This window comes from Heptranchias perlo, chromosome 9 (assembly GCF_035084215.1).
Source record: "Heptranchias perlo isolate sHepPer1 chromosome 9, sHepPer1.hap1, whole genome shotgun sequence".
In the NCBI taxonomy this organism is placed as follows: Eukaryota; Metazoa; Chordata; class Chondrichthyes; order Hexanchiformes; family Hexanchidae; genus Heptranchias; species Heptranchias perlo.
In genome coordinates, this window is record NC_090333.1 from 67,816,757 (window position 1) to 67,830,030 (window position 13,274).

Consider the following 13,274-nt stretch of genomic DNA (forward strand, 5'->3'; position numbering starts at 1 on the left):
AAGCTGCAGTCAATAGAGAGAATAGATCTTTCACGGTCTACATACAGCTGTTAATTTGCAACATCAATGGGCAACGTCCCAGGAAAATCCAAGCAAAGAACACTAGAGTTTAGATCAGAGTGAATTTACAAGGTGAAAAATATTTTGATTAGAAGAGAAAATATAATTTTGCTCTATTCAGTGACAGGATGTTTTTCTTACTATTTGTTCCTTGAATGCAAGCACTGGTCATAATCTGAAACTAATTGACTTCAATGCAAATATCATCACAATGGTATTTTGTACCAGAGTCAGCATTTATGGATTGGAGAAATGGAACACATTATCTACAAAAACAGAATGAAAGGACAAACCAGCAGAGCAAACCTGGATTTCTAGCTGTTAGTGATTATTTTTATATGACTACTACTGCGGCCAAAAATGTATCAAATGTGGAAACGTGACTTAAAAAGGAACGAAGAGAAGATGTCTAATGCTCGTGACTTATTAGATACAGACAGCTGCAATATTGAGAAGGCAAGCTGTGACTTCAAAGTGAGGACAGGACTGAATAGGAGAGAATGTGGCTCATACCAGTCCCCCTACTGACTCCAGCTTTCAGATAAAACGTTTTGAATCATGTTATTTTTGGGTTAGATGTATAAAATTATTTTGGGGTTTGGAGTTATTTTTTGATGTAGTGGTTTACTAATGATCACATTGAGGAATCTCAATCCTACAGCTTTTTCCCTCTCACCTTAAAGCTTAAATATCTGAATCTATTTAAGAAACCAAAAGATGTGATAATCATGGGATTCTGGAAAAATCTTTTGTATTTTTAAAATGACAGTAAAGGCACTTAAAAGAGGATCAAATCTCATTCCAATCACATGTGCACAAACTATTTATCACAATATAATTTATTATCGTGCAACACATAGCACTAGTTCATGGTGCATGTGCAAGTGAGGAAGATTAGAGGTTATAGAAGAGAGATGTTAGACTTCCATTAATATCTCTCTCACACACAGTATTTGTGGTGTCAAGCCTAGCACATTCCTAATACACAAGAGAAAGCATAATTTCAAACCATAGAAGTTTACAACATGGAAACAGGCCCTTCGGCCCAACATGTCCATGTCGCCCAGTTTATTCCACTAAGCTAGTCCCAATTGCCTGCACTTGGCCCATATCCCTCTATACCCTTCTTACCCATGTAACTGTCCAAATGCTTTTTAAAAGACAAAATTGTACCCGCCTCTACTACTGCCTCTGGCAGCTCATTCCAGGATTACTCAAGTTATTTTTCCCTCTACTTTGCTGGAACAATGGCTTGTTAATCATTGCATATTAATTCTGATCTCTTCTGAGGAATTGGAAAATCAATGCCTGGCATTTTTCAAATAATCAGGATTTATAATGTGCCTCTAGTGGCAGAAAGTTAGTACTGCAAGAATTTGTTTTTGACTACTTAAGCGTCTCTGAAAATAAGATCTTGCTTTGAATCATTTCTCTTTTTCCAGGAAAAGATATTGAAAGGGGAGTTAAATTGAAAGCTTTAAAAATAAATTTGAAGAAACAAAATGAGCACAAATTAAAATAGTTCCTTCTCTGTAAATGTGTTGGAGATTGTCAAGAGTTTAGTTGACCTTCAGAACTAAAATAATCAATAGCTCCAAAAATGTCCAAAAAAGAGAACAATTTAAAAGTCTGTGATGTTGAAGGAAGATGAGAATCAAACAGCTACTGTAATTATAGAGAATTTAATATGAACATTCATAAACTATTTAAAATTCAAGGTATCCTGGATGTTGCAGCCTATAGTTTCCTCAGAGTAAAATCTGAAACTTTTACAAAAATTAGATTTTCCAAAAAAAGGAAATCTTAATAGTATCAATGCAAGTTAAAAGACAACAGAACCAGTCCTACGGTTCAATAGTGTAGTGGCTATGTTATTGGACTAGAGGTCGGATCTAATAATCCAGAGAATGTAGCAGTTTGAGAATTTGAACTCAGTCAAATCTGGAACGAAAAGCTGGCAACAGTAAAAAGTGACCATGAGTCTGTCGGATTGTTGTAAAAACCCAACTGGTTCACTAATGTCCTTTAGGGAAGGAAATCAGTCTTCCTTACCTGGTCTGGCCTACATGTGACACCGGTCCCACACCAATGTGGTTTACTCTTAGCTGCCCTTGAAGTGGCCTAGCAAGTCACTCAGTTGCATCAAACCACCAGCACGGTCTCAGGGTAACTAGGAATGGGCAATAAATGCAGCTTTCGCAGTGATGCCCACATCCAGAGAACATATAATAAAAAAAACCTCCATCATCTGAACTGAAGCCTGTCTACCCTCTCAAGTGGCGCTATTTGAAAAAGAGCAGTGGAGTTCTCCCTGGTGTTCTGGCCAGTCTTTATCCTTCAACCAATATCACAAACAGGTTGTCACACTGCTGTCTGTGGCATCTTTCTGCATGCAAATTGGCTGCCACGTTTCCTACATTACAACAATAACTACACTTCAAAAAATACTTCATTGGCTGTAAAGCGCTTTGGGATGTCCTGAGTCATGAAAGACGCTATATAAATGCAAGTTCTTTCTTTAAGACTTCAGATGGCAGCAAAGAAGCTTGGAGAGAATGATCATATTCAAAATCACTTCCCTGAAACAGTTTTAAACTTCCAACAGCATGACCTAGGAATACAAAACACTGAACAATTCACTATTCCAAATATCATCTTCCCCCCCCCCCACCCCAAGCTTTATCTTATTTCCAAGCAGTTATTTTTGTGATAATTACAGGTTTCCAAATTAGAAAATAGTAGTTTGAATGAAAAACAAGATTTAATGATCCTTTATAAAACCTTAATAGTTTATTTAGAGTACTATGTGCAGTATTGGATTCCATACTATAGGAAGGATATAGAGGCTCGAGACGGTACAGCTCAGATTCACTAGGATGATGCCTGGTATACGTGTGAAGAAAATCTTGAAAAATTGGGGCTTTTTCCTTGGAACACATATTACAGCGATAAATGTGCTTCAAAATTATGAAAAGGATGGGACAAGGTTAGTAGAGGCTGACTTTCAGTAGTTGAAGGGTCAAGAATGAGGAGCTAAAGATACAAGATTAAATGTAAGAAATTTGGAACAAAGAGCAAGAGAAACTTCTTTACACAGTTGTGAGGCTGTGGAATTCACTTCCAGGGTTTGTGGTTGAGGCAGAAACTGGCAACATTCAAAATTAGTTTGGATAGTTATTTGTTATTTATATTAATGATTTGGATGAGAATTTAGGAGGCATGGTTAGTAAGTTTGCAGATGACACCAAGATTGGTGGCATTGTGGACAGTGAAGGTTATCTGGGATTGCAACGGGATCTTGATCAATTGGGCCAGTGGGCCGATGAATGGCAGATGGAGTTTAATTTAGATAAATGTGAGGTGATGCATTTTGGTAGATCGAATCGGGCCAGGACCTACTCCGTTAATGGTAGGGCGTTGGGGAGAGTTATGGAACAAAGAGATCTAGGAGTACAGATTCATAGCTCCTTGAAAGTGGAGTCACAGGTGGATAGGGTGGTGAAGAAGGCATTCGGCATGCTTGGTTTCATTGGTCAGAACATTGAATGCAGGAGTTGGGATGTCTTGTTGAAGTTGTACAGGGCATTGGTGAGGCCACACTTGGAGTACTGTGTACAGTTCTGGTCACCCTATTATAGAAAGGATATTATTAAACTAGAAAGAGTGCAGAAAAGATTTACTAGGATGCTACCGGGACTTGATGGTTTGACTTATAGGGAGAGGTTAGATTGACTGGGACTTTTTACCCTGGAGAGTAGGAGGTTAAGGGGTGATCTTATAGAAGTCTATAAAATAATGAGGGGCATAGATAAGGTTGCTGGTCAAAATCTTTTCCCAAAGGTAGGGGAGTCTATAACGAGGGGACATAGATTTAAGGTGAGAGGGGAGAGATACAAAAGGGTCCAGAGGGGCAATTTTTTCACTCAAAGGGTGGTGAGTGTCTGGAACGAGCTGCCAGAGGCAGTAGTAGAGGCGGGTACAATTTTGTCTTTTAAAAAGCATTTGGACAGTTCCATGGGTAAGATGGGTATAGAGGGATATGGGCCAAGTGCAGGAAATTGGGACTAACTTAGTGGTATAAACTGGGCGACATGGACATGTTGGGCCGAAGGGCCTGTTTCCATGTTGTAACTTCTATGATTCTATAATGAAGGGATATGGGAATAGGATGGGTAAATGTGATTAAAACTATTTGCTCATATGGAGGGTAAACGCCCACACTGACTAATTGGGCCGAATGGCCTGTTTCCAAGTGGCAACTTCGATGTATTTCAATATATTTGGCAGTTGATTCAGCCTAATTGGATCACTTCTTCTAAAGAAAAAAACTTCAGAATGAAAAAAAAAACTTTAAAATGAAGTGAATACTTCATCTTAAACAAAACAAACTTTGTTTAAAGTTATGTCAACAACCACGTTCTGATTTGAGGAGGCTGCACTACAACATAGAAACGAAAGCAAGCACTGAAAATTCCTCCCACATGAGGGGTCAGTAGTTACATAAATTATTCAAAAATCAGTCAGACTGTCACAAGGAGATCATGCAGACATCCAAATAGTTCTATGAAGTAAAAGATGACTAGCTTAAAATAACACTCTTTATATAGTACAAAATAAGGTTGCTTTTGAGTGTTTATGCCAGTACGGTCATTTTAAAAAAGAATGGTAACAGAAAACATTACAAATAGAAAATACTCAATTGTTATCAGAATTTCTGAATGGAACCCAGTGTCTGATGTAGAAAGAACATTTAAGAAGTTTAATTAGAATCTAAGTGAAACATTTTTTTTAAAGTTACTGAGTTGACATGTTAGTATTCACTCATCAACAATTCAGATATACAAATGGATTCATAAAAAAAAAATGTATTCTGGTTTCATTACAGCCAAGAAGGAAAGATATTAAATAGATGATATATTTACGTTAGAACTTTAGTGGTTATCTAATTCAGCGTAGTTTTAATCTAGTGAATACCCCAGCTAATTGGACAACTATTTCCTACCCAATGCATTTCTTGACATTTGCTTCCAGAACAAAAATCTCAAGAATGAGGTTTTTATTTTAGAGATGGTCGCTTCCTTTTTAACGAATAGAAGAAAGTAATGTACCAAATGCTGCGTGTATGTACCAAGTGAGCTTAATGGGGTCTTGCCTGCAATTCAATGATATTCTCCCCACCTCAGGTGGTCCATTTCAGAGAATGGCAAAGTAGAACCCAGACACATTTGGGGCAAAGAACCATTTTCCACACACATTCCAGCAGCCCATTACAGAGTATTGTTGGCAGAGGCTTGAGCAGGTCACCTGCCTGGCCCTTAACCTAGGACAACATGCTGAGAGAAAAAAGGCAATGAAATAAAAATAGAAAATGCTGGAAATTCACAGCAGGTTAGTCAGCATCTAAAGACAATTTAACATTTTGAGCGAGATCTTTCTCGGTGAACTAAAAATATCAACTTTTCTTTCAGAGCTGGCATACTGTGAACTTTAAGCATTTTCTGCTTTAATTTGATTTCCAGAATTCACAGTTCCTTCTCTTTATCTTGAATCTATTTACGTGTCAGATTGGTTAGGTTGGTCGCACTCTTACCTCTGGATCAGAAAGCTCAGATTACCCCATACCAAAGTTTGAACTCAATCTAGGCTGGCACTCGAGTACCAAGGGAGTGCTGCACTGTTAGAGGTGTTATCCTTTGGATCAAACATTAAACCAAGGTCCCATCTGCCCATCCCAGTGGGCCAGACTGATGTTAAGGAAACTATGACCCCAAAGTAAAGGGGGTTCTCCTGGCGTCCAGGCCAAAGTTCCTTCCTCAAACAATATTACAAAAAAAAAGATTAACTGATGGCTCATTTCAGTGTTGCTGTGGGACATTGTTGGATAAAATGACTGCTGCGTTTGTCTACGTAACAGTAACATAATTCATTTATGAATCTTTTAATGTGAATATATAAATTTATGTTATATATACTAAACTTTTATCTTTGCAATATGGAATATTTATTGCAAGAAGGAAGTGATGTGCTTTCTCTGGAGAATAAGATTGTTTACATTACATACAGCAGGCATCATTTAGTGAAATTGTGGGAAGCAGCAGTGGCAGAGCAAAATTCAAGGCGGGAGCAGTTAAAGACATTAGCAGTACATGCAAAACAATAACATTATTGGTGGATTTTACAAGGCCAATTTATTTTTTCAGCCTTTATCAGCTAAAGGAAATCAGAGATTTTGGCTTAATCTGCTAAGTTAGTGCGACAGGATTCAAACTTTGGTATTATTTGGCCATTTCTGTTGGGGCAGTACGTGATGCTGCTTCATACACATCATATTTTTACATTTCCACCATGAGGAAATAGGTTTATTACCACACCAATTATAGGATATAAAATGCATAACAGCTGGCATTTTGGAGGCTCAGTCGGTGTGTCAGCATTTGCTAACAAAACTCAGTATGGACTACGCCTCCATCCCCCCTAGCTCTGTTCCTCCCAGAGTTCGGCTTCAAATGCACCAAAGAGTCCCTTTCTACTCTCAGCACTGCTCCCTCCATGTACAGTGGGTAGGTACTTTTGCAAGAAGTTTCTGCCTACAGTATATAGGTCACAATCCTAGTCTTTAGCGCTGCGAGTGATGTGGGGTGAGGGGGACCGACTCCAGCGCACGAGTTACCAGGCTCAGGTAGGCGCAGGACTAAGCAGGCAGGAGAGAGAAAAAAATAAAAGGAAGGGGGAAATGCATGGCAATGAAATGGGGGGGGGGGGGGGGGGAGGCGTAAATAGATAGCTGTGAAGGGGAGAGGGAAAGGTGGAAAGGTGGAAATGAGTGGCAACAAAGGGGATGGAAATGAATGGCAATAGAAGAAAATGCAAAAACAAAAATCGATAATGATGGGAAGAGAGAATCTGGGAGCTGATTCAACATTTTTTTGCCATCAACATTTGGATGTCCCCTTCAGGCTTTTATGTACTTCTGTTTCTTTGTTCCTCTAATACAAGTTTAGGAATGCTTGTACCTACTGCTGAAATTACAAAGCTTGTCGCTGCTTGTTTTCACGTGGTCAGCTTTTTGGGACGGTCAGCTTTTTTTTTGAAGCTGGCCAGCCTTTTGCTAATTTTCTAAGTGTGCAATGTTAACAAAGCCAAATCTTATTCCACTGACATGTCAGACTCACCCAAGAGTGAAAAAATCTTCTTCACTTGTGTTTTAGACTAAATATCTCAACTTGGAATCTTTCCCTGTGTATGCAGAGACCGAGTGCCACACTCCAGATTCCGTTTAAATCTTATTTATATTGGTGGGTAGTTCTTCTCAATCGGGGTTTTTTTTTAAATGAAGAAGAGGGAGGAGATTTTAGTTACGGCTTTCCTCTTCTGTGCTCGCTGGCCCGCAATTGCCTGGTCATTGACTTTAATGGCGGAAATCAGGGGCCAGCACGCACAGAAAAAGACCCTGGCCTTTGTGTTTAGGCAGATAAAAGGTGTTACTGCTGAGGAATGAACTTCTCATTTGCACACACACTCCTCAGTCATGCCGTGGATACCAAGAATTCAATGTGAGTTAAGAGCTCAGAATAGCACCTCCTAATGCACCAGTGAGAATTCCATTTCTTACACCAGCCAGAGTTAGACTGCCAATTTAGTGATAAATTTTGGCCAGATTGTGTGCTGGGGACTCATGATCATTCTTTGTTGTGTTAAAACTGCCCAAATTCATTTCACATTTTACTCTTACTGCCATTGTAGACTTTGATCCCATCAGTCTGGGCTTGATTCACTTCTGGTACCTACATTTGAAAGAAGAGCATTCTAATTCCCTGTATTATATGCTGCAGTGGCATTTTTATTTTAAATTCAGGGCAAATCCAACCTCAGTTTGTCACTATATACTGGGTGCAAATCTCATTACCCAGCCTTGTGGTGAGCTTAGATTTATGACCTAGTATAATGAACAAATGTACTGAACAGCTACAACATTCAAAGGGTTAACATGGCAGAGTACTACTTTTTAAAAAAGCTTGCCAGGTGTGTAGAGGATGGGGAACGAGCAGGGAAGTGGGACTAATTGGACAGCTCTTTCAAAGAGCCGGCACAGGCACGATGGGCCGAATGGCCTCCATCTGTGCTATTTCATTCTATGAATCATTCTATGAGGATATATGCTATCATACTTTCCTCAGGCTCACGTTAGCCAACTTGGCTAGAAAAGCATTGAAAACAGTAAATTGCTAGTAAATTTTCTAAGGAGATCTGTCACAAAAAGTAACTAAAGACATTTATTTGATTTCAAAGACAAAAAAAAAATCCACTTGAATGTCTAAAAGAAAAATTAGCAATTAGCTTAAACACAATATCCTTTTTAATATGGTCATTACTAAATCTTTGGCACTTTTTAAAAAAAAATGTGCCTTCCCAAAGTTTTAAAGAAAATTGTGAATTTTAAGATATATACTGAATTTTATGAAATTCAATAGCTTGCAAGTTGTTAATTTGACAGCTGAATTTCAATGGCACTAAACTGATTCAATGCACTGCAGGAAGGGGAACCTGTCTAATTAATCACAAGCAACTCTTAATTTAGGTTACAATAAAAGGACATTTAAAATCTATAAAAGTAAATTATTTTGGTACGGCAAAATATCAAAGTAACTTCCCAATCTCAGAGCAAATTAGTTTGCCAAATACTAACTTTGCCAATCATCCAAATTTGTAAGATCAATGTCTACTGATTTCCACACTTTATAAGAAAGTAAAAAGTTGTTCTATTCTTTTAACTACCCTCGCCTGGTTCCATTCCTATCCATCCAGTCGTAGCCGGAGAATCACCTGCAATGGGTTCTCTTCCTACTCCCACATAGTTACCTCTGGAATTCCAAGACCTCTGGAGTCCCCCAAGGATCTATCCCTGGCCTCCTCCTATTTCTCATCTACAAGCTGCCCCTCGGCCATATGATCCGAAAACACGTCAGGTTCCACATGTATGTCACGTCCACCCAGCTCTACCTCACCACCACCTCTCTCGACACCTCTACTGCCTCTGATTTGTTATGCTGCTTGTCAGAGTTGAAATTTCCTCCAATTAAATATTGGGAAGACCGAAGCCATTGTCTTTGGTTCCCAACACATGCTCAGTTCCCTAACCACCAGCTCCATCGTTCTCCATGGCCACTGTAAGGCTGAATCAGACCGTTTGCAATCTTGGCATCCTATTTGGCCGAGCTGAGCAGAGCTTCCAACCCCATACCCTCTCCATCACCAACTGCCTACTTCCACCTCCATAACATCATCCATCTCTGCCCCTGCCTTAGTTCATCTCCTGCTGAAACCCTCATGCATGCCTTTGTTATCTCTAGACTCGACTGTTCCAATGCTCTCCTAGATGGCTTCCCACCTTGCATCCTCCACATACTTGAGCTCATTCAAAGACTCTGCTGCCTGTGTCCTAACTCACACCAAGTCCCATTTACCCATCATCCCTGTGCTCACTGACCCACATTGGCTCCCGGTCCAACAACGGCAACGACTCGATTTTAAAATTCTCATCCTTGTTTTCAAATCCCTCCATGGCCTCGCCCGTCCCCATCTCTGTAACCTCCTCCAGCCCTAGAACCCTCAGAGATCTCTGCCCTCCTCCAATTCTGGCCTCTTGCGCATCCCTGATTTTAATCGTTCCACCATTGGCGGCTGTGTCTTCAGTTGTCTAGGGTCTAAGCTCTGGAATTCCCTCCCTAAACCTCTCCAACTCTCCACCTTTCTCTCCTCCTATCAGACGCTCCTTAAAATCTATCTCTTTGACCAAGCTTTTGGTCACCAGTCCTAATATCTCCTTTTGTGGCTCGGTGGTGAATTTTGTTTGATAACACTCCTGTGAAGCGCTTTGGGACGTTTTACTACGTTAAAGATGCTATATAAATACAAGTCATTGCTGTTGTTTAAACATACTGTATCATTTTGGTAAAATGGACATTACTGCATAACTGATTAGTCCAAGTTACTGGGTGATGGCTGCAGTTACTCTGGGATTCAAATCTATGTACCCAATGTGGCTAGTTAGGGTAGTAATTTGTGTAAACTTTGGTGTATTGGTCAGAGCATACAAGAGAAACAGGAGGGGAGGAAGAGAGAAAAGGAAAAAGCTTTAGGCACTATGGATTGCATGTGTTAGCGGAGGGATTGCTATGGTAACAATGAACATTTTAACATCTGTTCCGGAATAAACAAAGCCAATTAAAACAGGAGGCCATTATAGCCATTAGTAGGAAGATGATCTGCAATTATTACTTTTCAAATTGTACTACTACATTTGTTTTAGGAAGATCTTTTGTTATGCATTAATGGCTGCTCTTAGCTAATTATGGAGCAGTTATACAGTTGGTACCAGTGCAGGCAGACAACATGGAATTACATAGCTCACTTATAAACCAGTCCAATTCAACGTCTGGGTATACACAAGGTTTTATCCCCTCGTCTTTCCCGATCATCCCTGTAACTGCGTACCAGTAGATCAGGATGTGCAGATTTATCTGTAATTTTGTACCTCTAACATCAGATGTTTCTTTCATATCTGTTGTAGCACATCTATTGTCAACAACAACTACTTGCATTTATATAGCACCTTTAACATAGTAAAAAGTCCCAAGGCGCTTGACAGAAGTGTTATCAGACAAAATTTGACACCAAGCCACGTAAGAGATATTAGGGAAGGAGACCAAAAGCTTGGTCAAAGAGGTAGGTTTTAAGGAGAGTCTTAAAAGGAGGAGGGTTAGGGAGGGAATTCCAGGGCTTAGGGCCTAGATAGTTGAAGGCATGGCCGCTAATGGAGGGACGAAGGAAATAGAGGATGCACAAGAGGCCAGAATTGGAGGAACGCAGAGTTCTTGGAGGGCTGGAGGAAGTTACAGAGATGGGGACGGGCAAGGCCATGGAAGGGTTTGAACACAAGGATGAGAATTTTAAAATTGAGGCATTGTCGGACTGGGAGCCAACGTAGGTCAGCAAGCACAGGGGTGATGGGTGAACAAGACTTGGTGCGAGTAAGGATACGGGCAGCAGAGTTTTGGATGAGTTCAAGTTTACGGAGGGTGGAAGACGGGAGGCTAGCCAAGAGCGCTTTGTCCTATGAATTATTGATAACCTCTTCTCCTGATCCAACATGTCACCAGTCACTTTTCATGTTCAGAAACTAGACAAAAAGGGACATTGTTTAAACTTACTGAATTGCAAAGCACTTCTGGGCCTCAATCTCCTCTGTGAAAATTGCCCACTACTCTCATCGTGGAAAGCAAAGATAATTCTGGCTTCTTTTCTCCATTAACTGTCTCCTTAAACGCCTCTGTTCTGCCACCTCCACCCTCACCTTAAACAAGTGCAAGGAGCTCATGGACTTCTTTGTCACTAAGAGGGAGACCATCCATTCAGCCATCTCTGCCACACCTCTCCCCCTCCCCTTCCTCTTGCCCACTAAGCCATACCTCCCCCAAGATTCCTCTCCCCCCGCCCTAGCCCTGAACCTGCACTTTCCTCCAGTTTCTCTCCCATTTTCCCTCTCCAAGCTCATCATGGGGTCAGGTTCCACAAGTATGCTCACACCCGTCTCTACCAGTGTCTCTATGTTGTGAGACTGCTTGTCCAAGGATGAGCTGCGATTTTGAGTTAAATTTCAAAAGCATCGTCTTGGGCGCCAACTGTAAACTCCACACCTCGCCACCAATTGCAACCTCGATGTCTTAACTGACCCCGAGTTGAGCGTCAGACCCATATACTCCATCACAAAGACCATCCTATTTCTACCTCTAACATCACCTGTCTCTGCCCCTACCTCAGCTCATTTGCTGCTGAAACCCTCATCCATGCTTTTGTCACCTCCAGACTTAATCATTCCAATACTCTCCTGGCTGGCCTCCCATCTTCCACCCTCCAGAAGCTTGGTCATCCAAAACTCTGCTGCCTGTATCCTATCTTACCCATCATCCCTGTGATCGCTGACCTACATTGGCTCCAGGTCCCTCAAAGACTGAAATTTAAAATTCTCATCCTCACATTTAAATCCGTTCATGACCTTGCTCCCTTTCTATCTCTAATCTTCCCCAGCCCAAAAACCTAATTGAGAAATGGTGAATGTGTTATTGTACCCATTTACCGTACTTTCTTAAAACACAGCGGCAGTCCACTTGAAGGCTTTTGCTGTAATGGTAATTATTGGTAAACCTTTTTTTGTTTGAGAAGGAAGAGCAGCCAGAAGGATCATGATTTGTAATGATGCATTTTAACAGGATTTATATCATTTCAAGACAACTAGTTCCAGAATCACAATGAGGTTATCCCAATGGTCTTCTCTTGCCCAAACATCTTTATCATGTGTTTTTAAATAAATGAAATGGGTTTGGGAAACTTTGTCTCTTGAAGGTTATGCCCTTGTGACAAAGTAATTTTTAAAAAAAAATCTCAGAACATTATATATACACTTTCAAATAATTTTTTTCCATCGCATTCTTGCACCATTCCACATTACTCCATTTGACAGGACAGGCAACTATGGATATTGCCATAGATGTCACCTAGTCTGGGTCTCCAGCCTGCATCTCAGTCTGTGTTTCTGTGGACTAAATACTTTTTGCTGCCTTACGTTCTTATATAATATCCATAATTAGAAAACATACATTCTTGTATAACAGCAAGATTAGTTCATGGTTACGTAAAATAAAACATCAGGATTTCAAAAATGATCATATTGAGATTCATCTAAAAGCACATACTGTTTGATCTTGTCATTCTTCGGTCCAAATTTTGGTCCAGTAGGTCCTCTTCTGTAGAAAAAAAACCATAAAATCAGAAATGCTGAAACAGGATAGGCATATAAATCATAATGAGAATCTGAAAATATTATATACTGGATAAGTTATCAAACTTTATCCTTATTATCCCCAGTTATGATCATCACACCATCAGTCCACCTTACATCTAGCACCTTCTATCCAACATTGGTCCCCAGCTGGGAGAGTAGTGGACTCCTTGAAAGCTATCCAATTAGCCGCACTCCCTTGCTCTTTCCCCATAGCCCTATAAGTTTTTCCTTTTCAAGTATATATCCAATTCCCTGTTGAAAGTTACTATTGAATCTGCTTCCACCATCCTTTCAGACAATGCATATTCCAGATCATAACAACTCGCTGTGTAAGAAACACTCTTAGCTCTCCTCTGGTTCTTTTCATAATGAT

At 40.2% G+C, this 13,274-nt stretch overlaps 1 protein-coding gene across 2 annotated transcripts in view; it reads right to left on the minus strand.

Annotated features, from left to right (window-relative positions):
* vamp4 (vesicle-associated membrane protein 4) overlaps positions 1-13,274 on the minus strand; it is a 57,964-nt gene that overhangs the window by 23,157 nt on the left and 21,533 nt on the right. For both annotated transcript variants that reach the window (XM_067990703.1, XM_067990702.1), the window contains exon 4: positions 12,813-12,863. In XM_067990703.1, the coding sequence (XP_067846804.1) occupies positions 12,813-12,863 (51 nt within the window). The remainder of the gene's footprint in view (positions 1-12,812; positions 12,864-13,274) is intronic.